General features: G+C 34.3%; 1 protein-coding gene across 2 annotated transcripts in view; it reads right to left on the reverse strand.

Annotated features, from left to right (window-relative positions):
* Positions 1-24,406, reverse strand: part of ARFGEF1 (ARF guanine nucleotide exchange factor 1) — a 99,161-nt gene that overhangs the window by 61,767 nt on the left and 12,988 nt on the right. For both annotated transcript variants that reach the window (XM_039841808.1, XM_039841809.1), the window contains exons 2-5: positions 8,045-8,075; positions 7,358-7,514; positions 6,053-6,199; positions 4,536-4,715 (exon numbers count right to left, since the gene is read on the reverse strand). In XM_039841808.1, coding sequence (XP_039697742.1) covers positions 4,536-4,715; positions 6,053-6,199; positions 7,358-7,514; positions 8,045-8,075 — 515 coding nt within the window. The remainder of the gene's footprint in view (positions 1-4,535; positions 4,716-6,052; positions 6,200-7,357; positions 7,515-8,044; positions 8,076-24,406) is intronic.

A 24,406-nucleotide genomic window follows, 5' to 3' on the forward strand; every position in this document is an offset into this window, starting at 1 on the left:
CTTTTTACTTATACATACAGATACAAAGCCTAAATAGGTATGTAAGAAGCTAATAATAATGGTTACCTATAAGGGGTAGGGGTTAGGCAGGGAATTTTCAGTGTATACCCTTCTGTAGGATGTTCTTATGTCATCTTGTCCTGTGTCTTTTAATTACAAAATTAAAATTACATTTAATAATAAAACTGCAATGTACTTAAATGCCTCTGCCCAATCAGTCACCTAATAAGAATTAAAATTTAAAAAAAATCTACAAATGTTAAGGGTTTTATTTTAGGAGACCAGTCATTATTATGTATGTAATACTACCTGTAAAACTGATTCACTTATAAGATGGTAAAAGCAGTAACAATCAGGATCATTTTTTAGCATTTTACTGCTTTTAGACATGTCTCTTTTGGTCCTCAGGACCTAATAAAAATGATTCTCACAGAATTAATTTCCACAAAGATAAGTATTTTACAGTGTCAAATATGAACATTTCATATTTCCCACTAATATACCAGGTTATGTGGAAATACCAGAATTACGTGAATTTATAAAATAAATTTGAATGAAAAGATTTTAATGCCTAAAAGGTAGAAAGAGCCCTGTAGTAGTCTACATGGTCTAAATCCCTTATTTTACAGATGAGGAAACTGGTGGGATGACTAGCTGCACAGCTGGAATCAGAACAGAATTCTCAGACCAATACTCTAGCCCATTCATGAGAAAGTCAATTTCCAAAGTAACAGCAACGGACCTACGACTTCCCATTCAATCTCATCCTTAACCTAACTTCGGCCAATCCGCACCACGGTTTAGTAGGGGAAGCATAGGCTTTGGAATCACAGACAAGCAAGGTGTCAAATTCTAGCTTTTTCTACTTATTCCGGAGTTGTAAAATCTCTAGAAATATCCTTAGGGAAAGAAAAAGAAATATTACTGTATGGAAAAAAAAACAAAACAAAACACCTTTAAACATTTTCTATTGTGGAAGTTAAATCAGTCTGCATCTCTTTTATTTTCTCTCCCCTCACTTCCTACTTTTCTATAACTACCCACAGGACAAAACGCTATATCTTTCATGACATGAAATATGTTCACAGCCTTTATCACAATTATGAATTTATTTGTGTGATAATCTGTTTAAGGGTCATCTTCCCTTTCTCCGTCCCACTATGTAAGATCTTTGAAGGTCGTGGCCAAGTTGGTTTTGCCCAGCCCTGTGTAAAACTGGGTCCTAGAACAGTGCCAAGAAAGTACAAGGTATGTAATAAAAACCTGAACAAGTCAAACACATAAAACTTTTATTTCTGCCAGTAGAAAGTGATAAAATTATTTGCATTCACTTCTTTAAAAAATCAGCAAACTATTATTTGCGGAGGCAAAATAGTAGAAATAATTCAGTGTTAATACACAGGAGACAGACCAAATAGAGACTGTAGTATATCCTAGAGTACTATGCATCTGTAAAAAAAAAAAAAAAAAAAATTGAGGAAGATCTCTAAGGACTGATATGGAATGCTTTGAAGGTATACTGCTAAGTGAAAAGAGCAAAGTACAAAAGAGTATCTGTAGTACATATGGTGGGCCAGCCTTTCAGATGGCCAATAACAATCTCTGCCTCTTAATTTTTCACTTCCTACTAGAGTCCCCTGCCACACTGTGCCGGGGGTGATCTGGGTGACCACTTTTGATCATAAGGTAGTCACTGCAGCTTCTGTCTTATCGCTCTCCCTCTGATCATCTACCCTGGGAGAAGCCAGCTGCCACATTGTGGGCAGCCCTATGAGACCCACATGATGATAAACTCGGGCCTTTCAGGCCAACAGTGAAAAGAGGCCTTTCACCAACAGCCAAATGAGGAGCTTAGAAGCTATTCCGTAGCCCAGCAAATCCCAAATTTTGGCACCAGGGACCGGTGCTCCCATGAGAATCCAATGCCCAATGATCTGAGGTGGAGCTGAGGCTGTGATGCCAGCACTAGGGAGAGGATGCAAATACAGATGAAGCTTTGCTCACTCCCCTGCCACTTACCTCTTGCTGTGTAACCCAGTTCCTCCACAGACCAATACCAGTCCATGGCCCAGGGGTTGGGGACCCCTGCTGTAACCCAATAAAGGCTTTAAATGACTGCAGCCCCAGCTGACACTGTGATCCACTCAGCCAACTGCAACCTCATGCGAAACCAAGCCGCAAGCACCCAGCTAGGGTAATTTATCATGCAGTGATAATTAATTCAGTATAGTACCTTTTGTGTAAGAAAGGTGATACATGAAACCATATATCTATCTACTCATTTGTGCTAAAAAAAAAATGCAAGAAAGATAAACTAGAAACAAAAGAGACTAGCTACATCCAAGGGGTGGGAAAAGGGGGGGCAGGGGAGAGAAATAAAGTGGCAAGAATGAGGAGGGAGTGGTACTTCTTTAAGTGTACCTTTTATGTGGCTCTGACTCATATGGCAATGTTTAACATACTCGAAAAATAAATTCACAATTAAAACTAACCAGGCTGTGAGGGATACTGAAATAGAAAACAGGTAGTAATAAATGAACTTAATTGTATTAAGTAAGGAATAACATTATCCCATTCAAGAATGTGAAGAACTAACCTAAGTAACTTTGGAAAACAATATCCGGCGTGGATACCATAAGGTTAAGAACAAAAAGAACTAAATATAAATGCTGTAATCTACTTAGTAAATTTCTCACAGTGGTATAGGTTAGCAATTATAAAACTATTCGGTATGTATAATAGGACTGAACAAATAATGTATTATAGAAAATGAAAGCATATTTCTCACTGTTTAGAGAGAGGTAGTTACAAATAAAGGGAGGCCGAGATGAACCCTGTAGTGTTGGACTGGAATCGGAATTATCAGTATGAACACATAGTATTTAATATATACAGACAGACAATCACATACAGGTGTGTGAGGAGTAGGGGCTAGGAAGGTGGGGTGAGTATACAGGTATATATTTCCTAGCTCTATCTGTTGAGAGGGCCTAGAAGGAATAGCATCCTAGTAGCAATGAATACAACTAGCACTCAGTTTTTGGGTTCTAAACATCATTCTCCAATCAAAGGAGTCAGGGCTCCCTGTTGAAATGGTTGACCCCAGGGGCTGAAGGATAGAAAATTCAAAATGAGCCTGCAATATCTTCAGATTCCAGAAAGTAAGGAGGTACTCAAAAAATGATGGAGCTTGTCAAAAAGACACAAAGCCAAAGCTGGAATAATTTGGGCAACAAAATAAATAGTGATAGTATAGGATTGTAAACAATAGAATAAAATCTCTATAAATACAGGTTGATATAAATAAAAAATTGAATAGATAGGAAAGGATAAAAATAATTTTGGTTAATAAATACAGGAGAGAGAGAAACAAAAAAATCACCATTAAGGAAACACCACAGCAATAACTTGTTGCCAAAAGATCTACTCAAGGATACTTAAACTGGGGGTAGAGGAGTGGGATATTTGCATAGTTTTAAAGTAGGTCTTCTAAGATACCTAACTACAAAAGAGTAATTAGCAATTTTACAGTGGAAGAAATCTGGCAGATACCACTTAACCAAGTAATCAAGGTTAACATCACCAGTAATAAGACATATCAACATCATACATTCCTGACATGATGTATTGAAAAGGACACAACACTACTTCAGATACATTTTCGCAAAAAATGGACAACCTCATTCTAATAATGAGAAAACATCAGACAAAAGAAATGGAGAGGAACATGCAACAAAATAACTGATCTGTGCCCTTCAAAAGCATCAAAGTGCTGAAAGATAAGACTGAGAAATTGTCAAAAACAACTAAATGCATATCAAATGCAAAATGGGATACCGGATCAGATGTTAAAACAGAAAAAGGGACATCAATGGGAAAATAGGTAAAATTCAAGTAAGGTCTGTAATTGACTTAATATAATACCAGTGTTGATTCCAGTTTCTGATCATTGTAAAATGATTATGTAAGATGCTGGCATTAAGAAAAGCAGAGTAAAGGGGATCTCTCTGTAATATTTTTGCAACTTTTCTATAAGTTTAAAATCAGTTCAAAATAAAAAGTTAGAAGTTGGTTTTAAATTATGAAGACCTAGACAATTTTGAAAAATAAATGATTCTCTAGCAGATCTCTTACCCCCAAATATGTATTTCATCAATATAGATGTTTATTTTTTAAAGGTTCAATAAATAAATTTATACCAGAATAAATCAAATTAGGTAGTTTTATATCTACATTACACTCATCTACCAAGCTTGAGCGAAATAAAAATATCAATTCATAAACACTTCCATGAGAATGATGGCAATCAATATCATTCAAATTCTATTTGTGAACTAAAAATATATTTTATCCAAAGTCAAACAAGTCAGTAAACCTTAAAACAAAATACCACAGATCTCCAGTAAGTAGAACTGTAAATAAAAGACATCCTTCTCTACAGACACAAAAGATTTCATTATAAATTTCTGTAAACTCTTTTCTGTATTTGATGCCTGTGGTGTTCTCCACAATCTCTCTCTCTTTTTAATACTTACAGCTTGGTTTTCCATGCGTGCAAAGATAACATTTAGCATCTGAGTAAGAGTAGCTTTGGCTGTTGTCTGATTGATGAGATTTTTGCTTGCTAGATAGATATTGTAACATGTTCTCACAGCTTGCAGTACAGTTCCTTCGTGAATTTCTATGTGTTGAGATGTTACTGCTGTAAGTAAAGCCTTAAAAAGAAAAAAAGACAAAGCAATTTTCTGCATCCGTAGTTTCAGCACAAAAATACAGGAGTATCTTCACATTAGAATGAAAACTTTCAGACACCATTACCACTTTCAGGAATATACTAACAGAAGTTTCAGTGTACACTAACAAAAATTTCTACCTGCCTTGAATGTATCATCAACTGTTAAAATATTTTATGTTTTCCTCATTCTCACAATAGTTGCCACATAATAATGTGGCAAACCCAGAACACTAGAAAACCGTTCAATTGTTTCAGCCCGTTTCATTTTTTTATCATTTTAGTTTATTAAAATGCATAACATTAAGACTATCACAGCAGAGCAAAGCTATGCTTCATATATCTGTCGAACTAGACTGGCAACTTTGGAGGATACACACTGTGTCTTACTTGCTTCCAAATTTTTCTGAGATCTTTCTTATAGACTGGACTCAATAAACATCCTATTGTGATTGTTGAAGATGTTTAAGCGTTTTTAGAATAAAGCATTTAAAATGATCCTAAGGTGAATCCTCCAGTAAAATGAATGTCTTTATGTTAATTTTCTTACATTAGGTTTACTTGCAATTTCTCAAAAGCAAGAAGTCAATCTTTTGTCCTTTTGTTTTACGAGGCTATGCAGAGTCAGCACTGAGTATATGCTAGATAAACCATGACTGACATGAAAATGCAAACGACAGGCCAGACTGAATGGACAGCCTTTTCAGTCTAAAGATACATGACTTATGACGTGAATAGAGCAATGAAATGGAAAGGCTCAGAAAGGGCTATATTCACACATGTTGAATGTTTACAATAAGACTGAAAACACAACTGGGTGACTTTTCTTTAAAGGAGTTTAGTCACCCAGGAATATTGCAGCACAAACCCAGGACAGGGTTTAGCTGTGCAGGTTCGGCAGGTGAACAGGTGCAACAGAATCAGGACAGCTGGTGCACAAGTGTCCACATGGCTCCGGCAGACTACAAGGGTCCAGCAGTACAGAAGAAACTGGAGGGGTCACGGGGCCTTGAGATGGGACCTTAAAGCTCAAAAGATGCAACATGCACAGTTAACATGATAGAAACTGAAAAACTCTGGAAGACTCCGGGAAGCCAAGCCTAACGTAGGATCTTCAAAATAAAAGATCTGGAAATACAGTCGTCTTCTAACGAACTCTTGGCATTCGGTAACAAAATCCCCTGATATGGGGTCTGAAAAGTGCCCAAGTGACCCCTATGAGAGCTGGAAAGCACATAAAATAACCTTTCCAAATATCTTCAAAGTAAACTGTGTTTTTAAAAACAGATTCTAAACAAAGGCACTTAAATAACTCATCACCTTTATAATCTGCAGCTGGACTCCTTCGTCTGTCTGAGGACCTTGGAAACAACCACAGATGGTTTCAATAATTCTATCAATCAGTTTTTTGCCTGGTGTTGTACTATCTGGAGCATTGCCAGTCAAGTGCCCATAAGCTATAAGTTTCTGAAATGGAGAAAGAAAATAAAGATCCTAGTTAAACTAATTGGTATACTAACTAAATACACATTAAAATTACAATGTACAAACGAATATATATTAAAATTCTTTCATAAAAACATTAAGGTATAATCAAAGCCAAGGCTCTACCAACTTTTCCTGCAGAAAGCTTTATTAGCTATAAGTATGTTATTTATGCTGTAATAACCACAAAAACAATAACTACAACAAAACCATCAGGCAATACTTTGAGAAAGCCAGGCCTTAGAACTTGTCTCTGATGAGTCAGAACAGCTTACTGCTTTCTATCTAAACGTTACTGATACTGCTTTTGTGAAAGCTATCCTAACTCATTTAAATGACGCAAAATCTCTTTCCAAATTACATCTGTGAATATGCAGAAAACCAATTTCTACACACTGGCTGTAATAAATCACGGATCTGTTCACTTATTACCATACCAATATAGCCCTGGAGAGAAGGCCTTAATTAGTATAATTTTAATTTTTCAAGGAAAATAAGGTCACATATTAAATGAACATATCCTTAACTTATCTTAAAAACAAATCACAAAGATATGGTCTTTTCCTAGTCCTTGAATTGCTAAATAGATATAATTCCCAAATAGTGAAAACATCTGAAAAGAGAAGAACCTCTTCATTAGGTTTATCTTACAAATATGTAGAAGGACCCATGTACAGGATGAGAGAGTTTAGGAATTTTCCTGACATAAATGAAAGTCAGAGCTATAGTCCAACAGTGAATATAAATATTAAGCTGCCAATATTAACCTATTGTTTTATATAAAATAGCACGCATTCAGTAAAATCATTTGCAAATGATGTATGTAAAATCAGCAGCAGGTTAAGTTATATGGTTCTTGCATTTCACTGATGGAAAAAGAGCAAATCAACACTTTTCATTATTGATAACCTTAGTAACAATTTTGTGATCCACTAAGCTAACTAATGATTTTTGTTACCTTTAAACTAAAACTATTTTTTACAACTATTATTGTCTCGTGTTGGATACAAGCAACCATTTAGTTTCTTACCAAAAAGATTATTAAAGGCTTTCCTGGAAAATGTCTCAATCAATGGTGGGTAATGGTTAAGAAACACATTCAAACTGGACGGTTTTCAGCTAACACCATTTTATACACACCTGTAAACAATCTAGAGATGTACTAACTATGCGGGGACATTTGGATTGGCATGCCAATTCGAAGGGTAAGAAGTACTTGTCTGCTTCAATAAAATTTGTCTTTGATTTCACTGGTGGAAGGGTGCTTGATCCAGCTTTTGCTTCTCCATGAGGAGGACTAAAGGAAAAAGAAGAGTCTGATTAGAATGCCACATTTATCATGTTGATGATAAACTCATATAAAAACTCAGCATTTCCATTCTAAAAGGAACCTTGCTAAACCAATTTTCATCTTCCCTTATTTCACAAGAAGTTAAGTGATTTGCTACAGGTCAAAAACTAGTGGCCAGAGCTGTGACTAAATGCAAGGAAATCAAAAACTTAAACTATTTATGTAAATTAGATTACTAAATAAACATTTAGCAATCTTTCTAAATATTAATCAAAATCTAAGCAAAGACTTTAAAGTATGTTACAGTATTTCAGAAATTCCTTTATATGTTCTTTTATGAGATCTTTTGTATTTATAAGTATATGCTTACAATTATAGTTCTTAAATACTATTTTAAATACTATTTAAAAAAACTGATTATAAAGATCACATGCAGAAAACTTGCTACACTAAAGTACAGATGACTGTATTATTATCTTGGCCAAGAATGACAAGTTTAAAAATTATTTTTACTAAAGAAAAGACACCCCACTAACCTCTGTTTTTCAGTTTCCACTTTTATTTCCTCTGGAGGGGAAAAAAGCATACGTTAGAAAACTTGACAAGAGAAAGATCATTAATTTGATTACAGATTTCATAAACTAATTTGTAACATCTGTAACAAATTGAGAAACATGCAAGTTCAAAAAATATCAGGTACTAAAATTCTGTTGCAGCTAAATATATTAATGTAGACAAACATATAATTTTATAAGACTACATGAAGAATATATATTAACAATGAAAATAGGTACAATTGTGGATTACTAATTCCCAAAGCATTTCCTTAAAGCAATTTTTTTTGGGGGGGGGTCAAGTAACTATTTACATTAACCAGAAGTATTAATACTAAGAACAGAATATTATGTATGCTGGTATTCAGGTCACAAAACATAAGGCACATGTTGGGGGGGGGGATACTCAGTGCACCACTCTTGCGACTATCTCGAGATTACCAGGCCAGAACTAACTTGCTGACCATGTATATAAGTACTGATATACAAGACACTGTAAAATACACATGTCTAATTTAATGGGAAATCGTCTCTTTACTGCTGATAAGAAATGAGGTGAATTAGATAAATCCAACCTATAACACTAAAACCAACAGCTGTTGAGGACTTATTATATACCAAGCATGATTACATTTTACACATACTAACGTATTTAAGCCTCATAACAACCCTATGAGGCCTGTACTATCACATCTTCATTTTAAAGATTAGGAAATTGAGGTATATGGAGGTTGAATTGCTCAAGGGCTGCATGGCTTGGGTGTGTGGCTAATCAGGTTTCACCAGGTAGTCTAACTTCAGAACTGGCTTTTTAACCATATACTACATAAGTGGCACAAGATCTCTACTGAACATTTCTGTTAATTCAGATGGTACTATATTATTTATTTCTAGCTCCATATTTTAAGTTATATAAGGCAAGCAACTGTTCAAACTGATCTCTATGAATACTGAGAAAAATGTGTTAAGCTTGGGTATTATAAATAACTAGCCTATAAATTTAATAACTATTAAAAGCTATCATGCACTAAGCACCTTCCACATACCAGACTATATTAAGCCCTTTATAAAGTGACTCTGTCAAATTACAAATATACAATTTGTCATAGATATACAATTTATTACTTACTCTGTGCCAAGCACTTGATGTTGGGATTTCAGTCTATTTCTCTGTGGACCCAACCTCTTTCCATTTTATCCATGGTAGTAAAATGAGTGGAAGGGGAATAATGTAAAAATAGTATCTTCAGGCATTTAAAATATTACTTAAAAATTCACTATGTCTGATATTTAAGATCTGTACAAGACTGCTAAAATTGTATAGTTCACCAATACATGTAATTAAAATAATTTACATCACTTAAAAATACAGTATGGGTGGGTGAGGGGCAAATGGTATATTTATTAACTGTCACAAATCTTCAAGAAATTTTAAAACAGTATTTTTCATTTTAAAATATTATTGTTATTTAAGAAGCTGGGGTACTGCTAAAAGTCAGGTAAGGCAGAAAAAAAGATGTGAGGTAGGGGAAGGGTAGAGGTGGTGGTTTTTGTATAAGGTGATTTTCCATTTATAAAACAGAGAATAGGGTATTCTGGTTAAGTAAATAATATATTAGTTAAGAATATCAGAGGTAGTAATAACATTTTAAAGAACACTGTGTTTTGACACCACCTGTCACCAAATAACTTGAGACCCTGAAAAACAATCTTCACTTCATTTACTAGACTACTGCAAAGGTCCCTTACACAAGCGACCTTGGGGACACTGGAGGTTTGTGACCAGACCAACACCACCACCAAGCGAGTATCGCAACATGGCGAGTCATAATCTTTTTTGCTGGTGGAGGGCCTTGCCTTCAAGTTTTAAAAACATAACATCTGTGAAGCACAATAACGCTAAGCACAATAAAATGAGGTATGCCTGTATTCTAAAACATGCATTATCTATAACTGACGTGCCAAAGCCAGTCCACCACTTCTTTCTGTATAGCCCATGAGTTTCAGAACAGTTTTACAGCTGAATATTTGCAATCAGTTTGATAAGGAACACCAACTTCGATGCCCAATGAAAAGTAATGTTATTCTCCCTAAAAGAATTCCAGTAGACCGGAATTACAAAATTTATACTCTATTACTTTGAATTTCATAATAAAAATTGGTATGTAATTACCTACATAATATCCTTGATTTTTCCTCTTGTCCTCAAAGCCCTTTACAGAAAAGGTTTGCTGACCTTTGCTCTAAAACACTAGGCTCAAAGAATCCTATAGACTCTGTGAACCATTTTATTCTATGATTCCATTATTTTTTACAAATCCATATTTAAATAGTCTAATAAAACATATCCAACACAAGCTATATTGAATGTAATGTTTCTTTGCTAATTCTGATAAAACTATATAATTTATTTATTGAGATGTTTTAAATTACCCCTAACTCACTGAGTTTTACTAGTTTTTCATTTATAGCCCACAGTAAAAGAATTTTTAATGTTTCAACAAAATCTTCAAAGATTACAGAACAATCACAGTTTTTCCCACTGATTAACATAGCTAGCATGTTTTTAGCTTACAGAGTTATCTTTATGGTCCCACAAAATGCTTACATTTTTATAGTCCCATGAAGACTGCCTGTATTCATTTTAATATATTTCCTTTTAAAGTCATTCAAGGCCACGTAAACAAAATGACACTATCACTAAAAGTAATCCAGATTAAAAGGACAAGGGGCAAAGGGAGGAAGGTAGAGTGAATAAGTATCAAAATACTGCAAGTCACAATATTATAAAGCACAGTATTTTAACACAAGTTGAAATGTTTACAGTATATGCAATATTACTTTATGTTTGTGCAGCAACACAGTTTAAAACTTTCCCATATACTAGCTAATTTTATCCTCAAAGGACAATTCCTCATTTTACAGATGAGTATGCATCAGATTAAATAATGACTTCAAGGTCAGACAGCTGGTAAGCAGTGATCCAGAAACTAGTTTCTCTAGTCTTAAAGTAGTGTATTACACGCTACACATTGTGCTATATTTAAGCAATCTTCTATTAAATGATGCAATTGAACTGAAAATGTCATTGTACAATTATCAGGGTAAAATTATTATAGAACTGTGGCCCGAGGACCAGCAGCAGCAGCATCACCAGGCCCCACACTAGACGTAATCAGAAACTGAGTGTAGAGTCCCCCTCAATCTGTGTTTTAACAAGGCTTCAAGCGGATTCTGATACACTACAAACAAGTTTAAGAATCACTGCCATTAAATGGTTAAAAGAAACAGGGGGAAGACAGTTGGGTTTTAGCAACTGTCCATACCATTTGTTGTACTTCTTGAGCCTGTAATAGGAAGGAATTCCCTCTCAGTTTTCTTAACATGTAATGAATGACCAGTAACACAGTCTTTAAGAAAACTGCCTATTTAATGAGTTAAGACTTAAAAATAGTTTGCTTCAGGTTGGCCTTCAAACAGTAGAATCAAGAATTAATTCTTAATTATTAAAAAAAAAAACTCAGAAGAAGAAATAATTAAAGTTTCAAATTAAGAAGCAGCATATTCAAACTAAAAACCATAGTGCTTAATTGGGAAATACTTTTCTGTTAAAGTTAGAATCATAACAAGGATAATTATAAACAGCAAAATATTTTTGATATTGCTTTGGAAACACTAGACAATGCAAATATACAATACTGAATGGGATAAGAAAAGACATCACTCCCGAACTGAAGATAAAAATCAGATGCTGGATTTCAGGATATGTAGGTTTTTTAACTGTATAGTCATAGCCCTGGAAAAAAACTATTATTGAAACTCAGAAATTATTTTCTCTGGTCATTAACTTCCCCTATCCCTTCAAAACTATTTAAAAAAAATTTTTTTTTTAGTCTTAGAAACACAACTACTATATTATATAGAGAAAGAAAGATTAAAATTGGAGAAAATGGGTCACTGTTAAGATTTTAAAATATTTTCAAAAGAAACACATTTTATTCCTTTCAAGTACATTAAATAACTAGAAATAAGTCAACATAGTTGATAAGGCACAGGACTTGTTAATAAACAGAGAAAGAATGATTTTTAAAAAATAACTGATTGTACGTAAGTTATATACCTGATTTCCTCAGCACAGTAAATATTCCCTCATTATTTTTACTATCAACTTGCTTAGCAGCTTTCTTTTCTCCCACTGATGGTACAGATATAAACTTCAAATACACAGATTCAACAAATTCTGTTATCTACATCCTATGGATGATTCATCTCCCGCATGACATCATTTTGTTTTATATTATAGTTTGCAGAGCAACAGCATTTACCCAGTGCAAACTTAACTGGAAATCTAGGACCTTAAAGTCAAATGAACAGTTTCCAATAAACATTTTAGAATTTACAGATCCTAAGTGTTATCTCCTTCAAAACAGTAACTATGGGAGGCTATGCTATCAGTATTCAAAATATTTGTGGAATTCACTGTTTGCGGTTCTTTTCTGACCACTTCCTTCTATTAAATGAATACTTTCACAGCAGGAAAAAACACTCTAGAAAAAGGAATCATATTCTAACTACCAACTAATCACAAGTGGCTTGGAGCCAAGTGTGAAGAATGGCATGTGACTACAAAAGTTAACTTCAGTGCTTCTGTGAACCAGCTCAAACTGTGTTCGTGCAAGCAATAGTCTAGAAAAACAACACAACTCTCATTAGATTCTCAAAGAAGCTTGTAACCTAAACTATAAAGATGATATAGGATTGATGAAGAACAGCGATTTAGATCAATTACAACTATACATGTGAAAGAAATTTTCAACTCAACATTTATAAAATGTTGTATAAATGTAAGGGATTACTTTGAAAAATAACATTCCTCTGGATGTATATATTCTGCTAGGTTTATTTTTTCAAATCCAATCATGTGACTCTAGAATAGCATTTCATATAGTTAAAGATTAAATAAAAATACAGGAGTTAAATAGAATGTTATAGTAATCAAAGGAGGAGATCATGACTTGACTAAAGCTGTGACAATAGGGATAAGTAAATATAAATTCCATGGATATCTGGGAGGGAAAAGAATGAAAATGCTCATATATCTAGGGGAAGGGGAGAGGGTGCTAGCAAGAGAAAATCTGGCTTGAATAACTGGATAACGGAGGTACCACTAACGTAGACACAAAACGTAGTTTTTCACTGTGCAAAGGTAGGGTGGGAAGGCAAGGTGTTAAGAAGAGGTAAGTTTTGGCCACGATTTATTTTAAGTGACTGGGATGTTCAAGTGGCACTAGTCACAGATACTAAGACATATATAAATTTGAAGACTGCGACACAGTGTAGCAGACTTTATTTTCTAAAATGGTCATCTCCCATCCCACGTGTCCTTCTGTAAAGTGACCCTGCCAAAACTCCACGAAAAGATAGAATCTAATTCTCCTTCTCTTGAATCCGGGCTGTCCTCAGAGATTCATCATAACCAAGAGAATGCAGTGGAAGTGACAGTGGACAACTGCCAAGGTTAAGCCAGAAAGGGACAAGGAACTCCTGCCTGATTCTCCTGGAATGCTAGGTCTCCAGACACCCACTCTCGGGACCCAATGGCCCTGATGTGAGAAGCACAAGCCACAGGGAGGTCACATGTTAGTAGTGGTCAACAATCCCAGCTGAGCCCAGCTTTCAAGTCATCATGGCCCAGGCGCCAGACATGTGATTGAAGAGGCCTCCAGAGAGGATTCCAGCCCCAGCCATTCACATTTCCCCCAGTCAGGAGTCTTCCCAGCTGCGGCCTTGGCCACTGTGGAGCAGCAACATGCGCTGTCCGAATTCCTGATGGACAGAAAGTCTGTAAGCATCAAAAAATTGTCACTGTTACACCACATACTCATATGTGGTTTATTATACAGCAACAGATAACTGGAACAGAAAGAGTTAAAAGGGATTAAGGAGATTGGGTTTTGAAGTAACTCACTGGCCAATGGGGGAGAGGGCTAACTGAAAAGCATACAAGCACTGCCAGGAACATGGAAAGTTCTAATGTACTGAGAATTTGGATGAGGAACCCAGATGGTTAAGAGGTATAGTGCTTAATATAATGCAGCTAGGACTTGTTTCCCAAACCAACCCCCCCTATAACATACTTATCAGCCTCAAAATGTGGAGGTCCTCTGCAAAATTAGTTTGCAAAATTATGACTAAAGCATAAACAACTTATTTCTACTGAAGTAGAAATTCAATTTAAAACAAAATACAATTTTAAGTTACATTTTAGTGCCCAGATAAACACCTCCAAAACATGTAACTTTTCCTTATGCTGCCGCTGTCACTGCCTCTACTTCCCTTCTCTTATTTAATGGAAGCAAAAAGATGCAGTGGGAACAAATATTAAAGTGGGATCAACTATGAGTTACCTGTACAGTGAATATTCACTAACGTGAATTAAGGAATGTCCCCAGGTACTAAAATGATTGAGAGCTGATGAAAGTATGTAAGTTCTTATATTCTTAAAAACTTCAAAAATTTTGGAAAAGGTAGGTGTAATGTAATGTAAAATAACACATGCTTCAACACTAGGGTGAAGGTTAATTTAATATTTGTATGCTGTAAGGTTTTATTTATCTCCATGGTATACAGTAAAAAAAAAATTGTCAGTTACTAATGTAATACTTAGTATTATTTTACATGTTTAGAAAGTTTATTAATTATGTATTTGTAACCGCTTTCCCCTGAGCTAAAATCAATTTTACTTTACAGCATTCTCTACAAGGAAATAAGCACCATAAACTAAACTATGAAAATTTTCCCTCAAGTGAATGTACTTTATATGCACTTTTGGTAGAATCCATTACTTCCAACATTACTGGCAAACACAGTGCTGATTAATTTTTTACTAAGCCAAAAATAAATAAATGAAAATAAAACCACAAGCATGTATGATGGAAGAAGTTGAGCAGTCCTTTCGAGTACCAATTTTCCTGCTGAATTTCAAATAAATGTTTTCTTGTCATAGTCAAGTCTAAATTGGCCTGGCTATTTCTGAAATATGAAAGGGAGAAGAATAGATTTTACTCAAAAGCCCATATTCCTGCTCCCCCAAAGCCAGCAGATCCTCATTTTATAATATGGTTCTAGGATATGTGTCAAAAAGCAGTGCAAAACTCTGAATACAATCATTCTGTTGTTACTGCCCTCAACAGTTTGGGTATCAGTGGAACTTTCAGAATAGAGGTGAAAAGTGAAGTTTCTACCATAAAACAACTAAAAGCCAACAAACAAGGAATGACTGCATTCATATGAAAATTTGACATAGGAACGACAGGCAGTTATGAATAACTCAAATCTAGGATTTCCAATTTTACATTAAAAATTCTTTTAATTACTTGTAAGAGAAAGGCACTGTGCAACTTTTCAACTTAAACGTTGACCTCTGGCCAAAGATAATGTGTAATTTAAGTTCTTTAACGTGTTAAATAATTTTTCCATGAAAAATACTTAAAGCTAGGAATAAAAAATTTTAATGGACTGAAACTGTTTCTTGAATGTTTAGTATATCAATATTGAGATCCTTGACAAATATTTTCTAAGACAATAAAAATTGTTAAGGAGCTCACCAAAATCACATAAATAGGAACAAGTCTAATAGACAACAAAAATATCTCTTATTTGTGAAGCACTGCACGAAATAGTTTTACATACATCTTATCAAGTCTTAGAATAGCAGATATAATGACATGCCCATTTTACAGATTAAAGAACTTGAAGTGATTTACTGATGATGACAAGGCAGGTATGAAATGATTTAAGTGTAATTTTAGTAAGAAACAATCCTAAATCAAATGGCTGAATTTCCAGACTTATTAATTTAAAAGAATATTAATTTTAAAATGATGTTTTGTAATTAGTTTCCCCACGTGCTCATAAAAGTTCTAACAAAAAAGAAACCCACTGTGCTGCCTATTAATTCGGAAACAAAGAATACTGCTGTTTTGAAAACCAAAACGAGAAATGTGATTTGAATAGTGACTGTTTCAAGTAGATAATTTTCTCTTCTATTCAGGACTTTTATGTATAAACTATTTTAAATAAAATAAGTAAAAAACCTCAACAGAATTCTGACCACGTGCCTGCCTAATACTACTAAAGAATTAAATATAGGTAAATCAAATATAAGGAAAACTAAGTGAAAATAAGCATTTAAAGAAATAATGAATCATGAAAATGATCTTTTAATAGAACTTAATATTTAGATGGAAAAGAAGGCACTGGCTATTCATTATCAACAATCTGCAGTGACTACAGTGAAAATCAACAAGAATGGAGTTACTGTTCTAAGTGTTAACTCCTACTGGTAAGTAAACAGATTCTGCTCAATGTAAGATATAGAGAAGCAGCAGCTACAGAGTCATGGAAAGAATACTGCACTATAAAGTCAGTGCCCTCGGTTCTATTTCAGGCTTGAATGCACAAGCAACACAGTAGAAAGCAGAGTTAAAGGCCCCCAAATGAGTCAAACCCCCAGGTTTGCTGCTGTATGAACTTTCTAAAACTCAGTTAACAGATTTTTCTAATGGAGATAATAGTATCCAATTGTCTGCTTCATAAGAATATTAGGAGCATCAAAGAGGTGTTTTAAGTACTTGATTTGGGGCTGAATTTAACCATTTTTTGTTTTTAGAGAAAAGTCTTAAATATGAAAAAGTACAAACAACAATATGATAAATATCCAATAAGCAACCATCCAAACCTGGCTTGATGAAAACATTTCACAAATGTATAGTTCTTTCCAATTACAAGTAAGAGCCTTTTAGAATAGCTAAAGGTTTGGAATATTGAAAGAACTTAAATTTGAGATAGAGGTACAGTCAAGTCAAAGCCTCCACTTAAAGTAAGCACATAGGGAAATTTTTTAAATGATATACATGCATACATATTTATTTGTAAATGCATGAAACCTCTCTGAAAGAATTTGCTAGAAACAGTAATAGTGTTAGCCTAAAGGGAAAAAATGTAAGTGAACAGGTAACAAGAAAACTTATTTTTCATCCTTCACATATCTTTTTGTACTTTTTGAATTTCATATCAGTACATTTTAATTATTTTGAGAAATTGAGAAATTAAGAAAAAAAAGGCAATAAAGATCTTCCTGAATATTTTTATGTTTGGTTCAATATTAAAGGCTGGGAGCTATTTATCTATTATCTCTATATCAATATTACTTTCAAATTTCAATATTTCTTTAAGATATAAAAATCCCAGTAAAAAATGTAGAAATAATATTTTAGAGTCTATTTTTCCCTATAAAAGCTCTAATTTTAAAATGAAAATGATTTGACCTCTAAACATTTAAATTATAGAAAAGTTTCCAGTAATGTTTCCAGTCTATAAGTTATGCTTCTAACAGTCACAAATGGAAAGACTTCTTATATTATTAGTACATTTATATTTTATCGGAAGGTGCTATCAGTAATTATGCACATAAATAAAATTATCTTTCTAAAGAATCTCAAAAGTATAGACCAGCAAATTTTTATATTTATACATTTTTATTAAAAAAGTATAAGAAATAAGTAATAGATGCAGCATTGAACATTTTGAAGTTAAACATCAAATTTTCTTACAGTTCAGCATACAAGTGATTAAACCACAGACCCTGAAGAATGATTTTTAATCAAGATTTGGACTATCACAAACACATATGAAAATACCAAATTTGCATTTCTCAAAATTGTACGTCAAAACTTATTAAACACACACACCGCTCGCACTTACCCACAATTATAATCTCCAGGACACCATCAAGTTCACCTTTTCATGAGGCTTGACACTTAACAAAGTTGCAATACTAAGGTAGAAAGTCAAATGCTTTATTCTGTCCCTCCAAAATACATTCTAGAGTTTGAAAACATATTTTTGTATCTCTTAAATGAACAAACTTGCATATTGATACCACGCTTCTTGTAGCATAATTTTCAAAAGCGAGATAAAACAAGTAAGTTATACACATGAATATTGTCAGGCTTTAATACAGCTCTATTGTCCAAAAGAATAATTTCATTGTAGAAACTGGCTTCAATATATCTATTAGTTTTGAGCCAGAGTTCCTCAATCTCTATTCCCTCAATTAACTATCATTGCCCCTGTGAGGTAGCACAGAGAAATACAGACATACAGAATCCCTGCCATCCACCTCACCACACACACACACATATAGTCTAGGTTAGGTCCCCAGCTACACAATTCAATAGTGCACTTCATTTCTCCTTAGGTGCACTGTTCATATATCTAATTATTTGTTCTGCATTTCCTACCAGATTATAAACTACGTAAGAAAAGAGACTATATCAGTTTCATGGACCAATGCATATCATAAGTTGCACATAATAAAATCTAATATTTACTGGGCAGTTACCAAGTGCCAGGTACTACTGTGGATGCTTTAAAATATCTTATTAGATACTCCAGCAACTTTGAGATCAATGCCATTATTGTCCTGACTATATACATGAGAAAATATATCTAAGTGACACACCCAAGGTCGCACACTTAGTAATAGGGTCAATGTTATTAAAATTGCATCACTAGACTGATAGTAGACACTCAATAAATGGCTGTTGAATGAATAAACGATCAAAAAATAGAGGACATAAGCTATATATGAAAATAATTTTTAAAATCCAAGATATTTTCAGGCCACTGGTATTTTCAGGCCTTAAAGAATTATAAAGTTCATAAACATGTCTAAGGCAAATAATTTGCCTCACAAAGAGAAAACAAAGCTGACATGTTCCTAGGCAGTGGCTAACCTCAATTGTTAGCCAAGTGACTCAATTCCTCAGGCCAGCTTTGAAAAGTAGTACACACTTGATTCAAATCCATGCCTTATAAAAATTATAAATTACTATATTCATATCAGAAGCTCAAAAGTCCAAACTGCAAATTTTAAGTCCACCAATGTCAAGATCTCTCTACTTTTTAAAATAATTAAACACTAAATTTCAAGGAAGAAAATATAATTAGTATAAGAATGACAGAATGGGAAGTATTAAGTAATACATCATCAGGAAAGCCCTACAAAGAAAGTGGTATCGGAGCTAAATTTTGAAGGACAAAAATAATTTAGGGAAGTACAAGGTACTGAAAAATAAAGTGCAAGGTAATGACAAACAGCAGGAGAGAAGAGCTGAATGCACATGGGGTGTTGTTGTCAGAAAAGATATATACCCCTCAATAAATGAGAAGACAAAACCCCAATCAAAAAATGGGGCAAGAGATTCAAATAGACATTCCAAACAAGATACGAGTGGCTAACAGGCACACGAAAAGATGCTCAACATCATTAGCCTAGAGAAAAGCAAATCAAAACTGCAACGAGAGATGCCACTTCACAGCCCTAGAATGGGTATTATACATTACGGAGATCAACAGCATCAAATGTTGTTGAGGATAGGGAGAAATGGGAACCCTTACACGTGGCTGCTGAAAGGAAGTAAAATGCTGTAGCCACTGCAGAAAAGAGTTGGCAATTTCTTAAAAAGTTAAACAAATTTGCCATATAACCCAGCAATTGCATTCTTAGGTACCTATAGAAAGAAATGAAAACATATCCACACAAAGACCTGCACGTAAATGCTGAAAGCAGCATTATTCATAATGACCAAAAATTGGAAACAATCTATAAATGTACACCAATAGATGAATGGATAAACACAACATCAATGCCATACAATGGAATGCTGTTCAGCAACAAAACAGGACTAAATATTCATAAATGGTAGAACACAGATAAAACTCAAAAACATTATGCTAAGAAAATTATTATACACAAGAACTATATACTGTACGATCCAATCTATATCGGAACGTCCTGAAAAGGCCAATCTATAGAAAGTAGATAAGAAGTTGCCATTGTAGGGATGGGGATTAACAGTTAATAGATATGACATGTAAAATATGCCTCGATAAAATTGTTTTAAAATCAAAAATGACACATAACCTAACTGGAATGAAGGATTTGTAACAGAGTAGGGAACAAATGACATTTCATGTATATTCTATAACTGAATAGCTTGGCTAACGATGCAAAAGCCAGTAAGCACAGAAAAAAAAAGCCCATAACTACGAAATATTATGTATGCATGCTCCAGTAGCAGGTGACAAATTTTTGTTCTCCAAAAATTATTGCCCTCAGAAAAAACAAAGTCATCTTGTACCTGAGTCTTCATTAAGTCTCCCACTTCACAATGCACTCTTTAAACAGCTTTTAAAAACTTTATTATGAAAAATTCCAAACATTCAAAAGTAGAGAATATGAATCCCCATGTCCCACTACCCACCTTCAACAATTACCTTGTTCCATCCCCACCCTCATCTGCTTCATGCTCTCATTCCCCAATGAAGTCAATAAAGCAAATTTCAGGCACTTGATGAAATTTATAAAAATTTCACTATTAAATTACCTTTTAAACTTCAAAGAATTTATAAAACGCATCATCACTTTAGAAAATACAAAAATGTATAAAGGAAAAAGAAAACAGCCACCATAAACCTATTATATAGAAATAACTTCTGTTAACATTAAAATATATTTTTTCCTATACACATATTTTTAGTGTAAACTTTTTATTAAAGTATAACATACATGCTAGAAGGTATACAGTTTATAAGTGTTCAGCTTGATCGATTTTCTTTTGCAAATATACCTGTGTAACTCCGCCACTTTGAAAACCAAATGACTTAAGCAACTGTCTTAATATTATGTAGATTTTACAGTTTTGTACATACATTGTATATGCATCTCCTTGCCAATCACAATGTAGGCGATAAGAACATTTACTGACTAAATATACTGTCTCATTTAATCCTATAATAACCCTATAAGTAAGCATTACAGATGAAGAAGAGATCCAAAGAGACTCGATAACTTCCTTGTCTCAGATCCAATATACGGCAGAATCTGGATTAGAATAAAAAACTGAATACCAGCCAGGAATTTTTCCACCACCACGGCCTCTACACGAACAGTATGAGGAAAACAGGGAATGCTGGCCCTTCTCTCTTATTGAGACTACCTGTTCTCTTTTTGCTTTTCATACAACACCCATGGCCAACACAGATATTTTAAACAGAATTGTAACTTCTATAAAAGAATAGCTTAAGGAAGATAAGTACAATACTGCAGAAAGCCTTAGGAGGTCACCAAAGTAAAAAAATAAGTTTAATAATCTAACAACTCAAATTTTTTCAATTTTATGTGTTTACTAGGAATCAGAAGAAAATACGGAAAAATCTCCATGACACTGGCTCTGGCAATAATTTCTTGGCTATGACACCAAAAGCACAGGAAACTAAAATAAAAGTAAATTATCAAAATTAAAAAGTGTACATCAAAGGACAATCAAGAGCGAAAAGGCAATCTAAGAAATAGGAGAAAATATCTGTAAATCATTTATCTGATAAGAGGTTAATTCCCAAAATATATAAAGAACACCTACAGCTCAACAAAAAACCTGACTTAAAATTGGCAAATAGACATTTATCCAAAGAAGATAGACAAATGGCCAACAAGCATATGAAGAGATGCTCAACATCACTAATCATTAGGGAAATGCAAATCAAAGCCACAAATGAGATACCACTTCACAGCCACAGGGATGGCTACTATCATAAAATCAAGAAGTAACAAATATTGGCAAAGATGTGGAGAAACTGGAATCCTTGTGCACTGGTTGTGGAAATGTAAAATGATGCAGCTGCTACTGAAAACAATATGGCAGTCCCTCAAAATATTAATATAACTCAGTAACTCCACTTCTGAGTATATACTTAAAAGAATTAAAAGCAGTATCTTGAATAGATAGCTGTACACCAATGTTCATAGCAGCATTATTCACAATAGCCAAAAGGTGGAAGCAACCCAAGTTTCCATCAGTAGGTAAACGGATAAACAAAATGTGTGTGTGTGTGTACACACAAATATATACATATGATAGACTATTATTCAGCCTTATAAAGGAAGTTCTGACAGATGCTATAACACAGATGAACCTTAAAGACATTATGTTAAGTAAAATAAACGAGTCACGAAAAGACAAATACTGTATCATTCCACTTATAAGAAGTACCTGAAGTAACCAAAACAATAGAAACATAAAATAGAATGAATGGTTGTTGCCAGGTGCGGGGTGGGTAGAGAACGGAGAATCGTTTAATGGGTAATAAGTTTTAGTTTTGCGAGATGAAAAGAATTCTGGAGATAAACATATTCACATTGTTGTGCAACATTAACACCACTGAACCACATAATAATGGTAAAGATGAAAAATGGTTTGTGTAATTTACCACAGTTAAAAAGAAGGAAAAAAAGATAACTTGTTTTGGTCAAGATGGAGCAAGCCTCATTCCTCACAAGTCCTCCATCTTACAACTAAAAAGTCCTAGGGCACGTAACACAATAAACAAAGGAAGGCTCTGAATGGTGGCTTCATGAGACTCAATAAATAACAGTGGTAAATTCCCTGGGTTTTCTCTGTGCCTCCCATATATCCTGGATGACATGCTGGAAAAGCCTAACTGGTAACCACCAATAGGCACAGACCAAAATAAAAAAAAAAAAAGTCTCAAGAAAAGTTATCTCCTACTAGCCAAAGGACAGGAAAAGCAGCAGCCGTCAGAAAACTTTTTTATAACATGTGCCCTACTGTAGCAAAGACTAAAGAAAACTGCACTTGCACTGTCAGAGGGCCTGAGGGGGTGGGAGCTGGACTTATGGGCCCATCTGGTGGCAGTGAGGCAGGACAAGTGACCCCAAGCTTTTCTCACTAAGGTGATGTCAGTGGGGCTGAATAGGCAGTTAAACTTCCAACGCCAGGAGGCATCAAAGATGAAGAAAGAAACGCCGCAAGGAAGTGTTGGTAAGCACTCCCCTTCCCCCACCGGGGTGGTGTCGGCAGGGGCCGATGAGGAGGAACTGAACTTCAGGCCCCAATCCAGAGGCAATTATACAGTTCAAGTCGGCCCTTTGCTTTCACCTACCCTGGCGTCATTCTTCAGGGAGTAGCAAGGAGCTGAACATCCATCCCCACCTGGACCTGTACACTATACCTAAACAAGATGACTGTTTGTAAAGTAAATATTAAGTAGGATTCAGAATCCCACAACACCAAAATATCCAAGATACAACTGAAAATCACACCAAGTACCAGAAAAATCTCAACTTCGATGAACAAAGAGAATCAACAGATGCCAAGTCCACGCTGACACAGATATCAGAATTATCTAACAAGGATTTTAAAGGAGCCGTCATTAAATAAAAATGTTTCACTGAAATTTGAAACAAATGAAAAATCAGAAGTCAGTAAGGAAATAGAAGATCTAAGTAAAATTGAAGTGAAAATGTTAAAACTGAAAAATACAATGCACAAAATTAAAAATTCACTGAAAGAACTTAATAGCAGAACAAATATGATGGAGGAAAGAAATCTGAACTTGAAGACACAACAATAAAAATTAACCAATCTGAATAAAAGGTAGAGAAGATATTGAAAAAAAAAAATTAACAGACCTGGACTTAATAACAAAAAAAAAAATGTATTAGTCATATTATCAAGATTTCAGAATGAGAGGAAAAATATGGAGCTGAAAGAGCTAAGAAGAAATAACGGTTGAACACTTCCCAAATTTGACAAAATGTACAAACCTACAGATTCAGGAAGCTGAGCAACCCAAATAGAACAGGAATCCAGAGAAACTCATGCCAAGACACATAATAATCAAACTGGAAAATTAAAAACAAACAAAAATCTTGAAAACATGTAGAAAAAGTAATTTATTATCTACAAAGGAACAATGACGTAAATGACAGTGGAGTTCTCATTAGAAACTACGGAGGCCAACACCTGGAATCAGTGGCACAACTTCCAACAGCTGAAATAAAAGAAGTGTCACCCAGAATTCTATATCCAGTAAAATATCTTGACAGAATAAAGGTAAAATCAAGACCCTCTCAGAAAACAGAAAACAAAAAAAATTGCCACCACCAGATCTACCCTAAAATAAATTTTTCAAACTGAAAGGAAATGGTAAAGAAGATAGGAAGTATAAAAATATAGGAAAAATGTAACACTACCCTTTCTCCTCTTGGATCTTCTAAACTATGTTAGACGTTTGAAGTAAAATTAAAACACACTGTCTTATGTGGTTCCTAATGTATGCAGAATAAATAGTTAAGATAATAGTATAAAGAGGTAAGGTAAAGGGCTAGCTGAGGTTCCTACAGGTTACTCAAACTGGTAAAGTATTGACGTCAGAATACTCTGACAAGTGACGTATGGATAATGTAATAACTAGCAC

This window comes from Pteropus medius, unplaced genomic scaffold, assembly GCF_902729225.1.
Source record: "Pteropus medius unplaced genomic scaffold, Ma_sr-lr_union100, whole genome shotgun sequence".
Lineage (NCBI taxonomy): Eukaryota > Metazoa > Chordata > Mammalia > Chiroptera > Pteropodidae > Pteropus > Pteropus medius.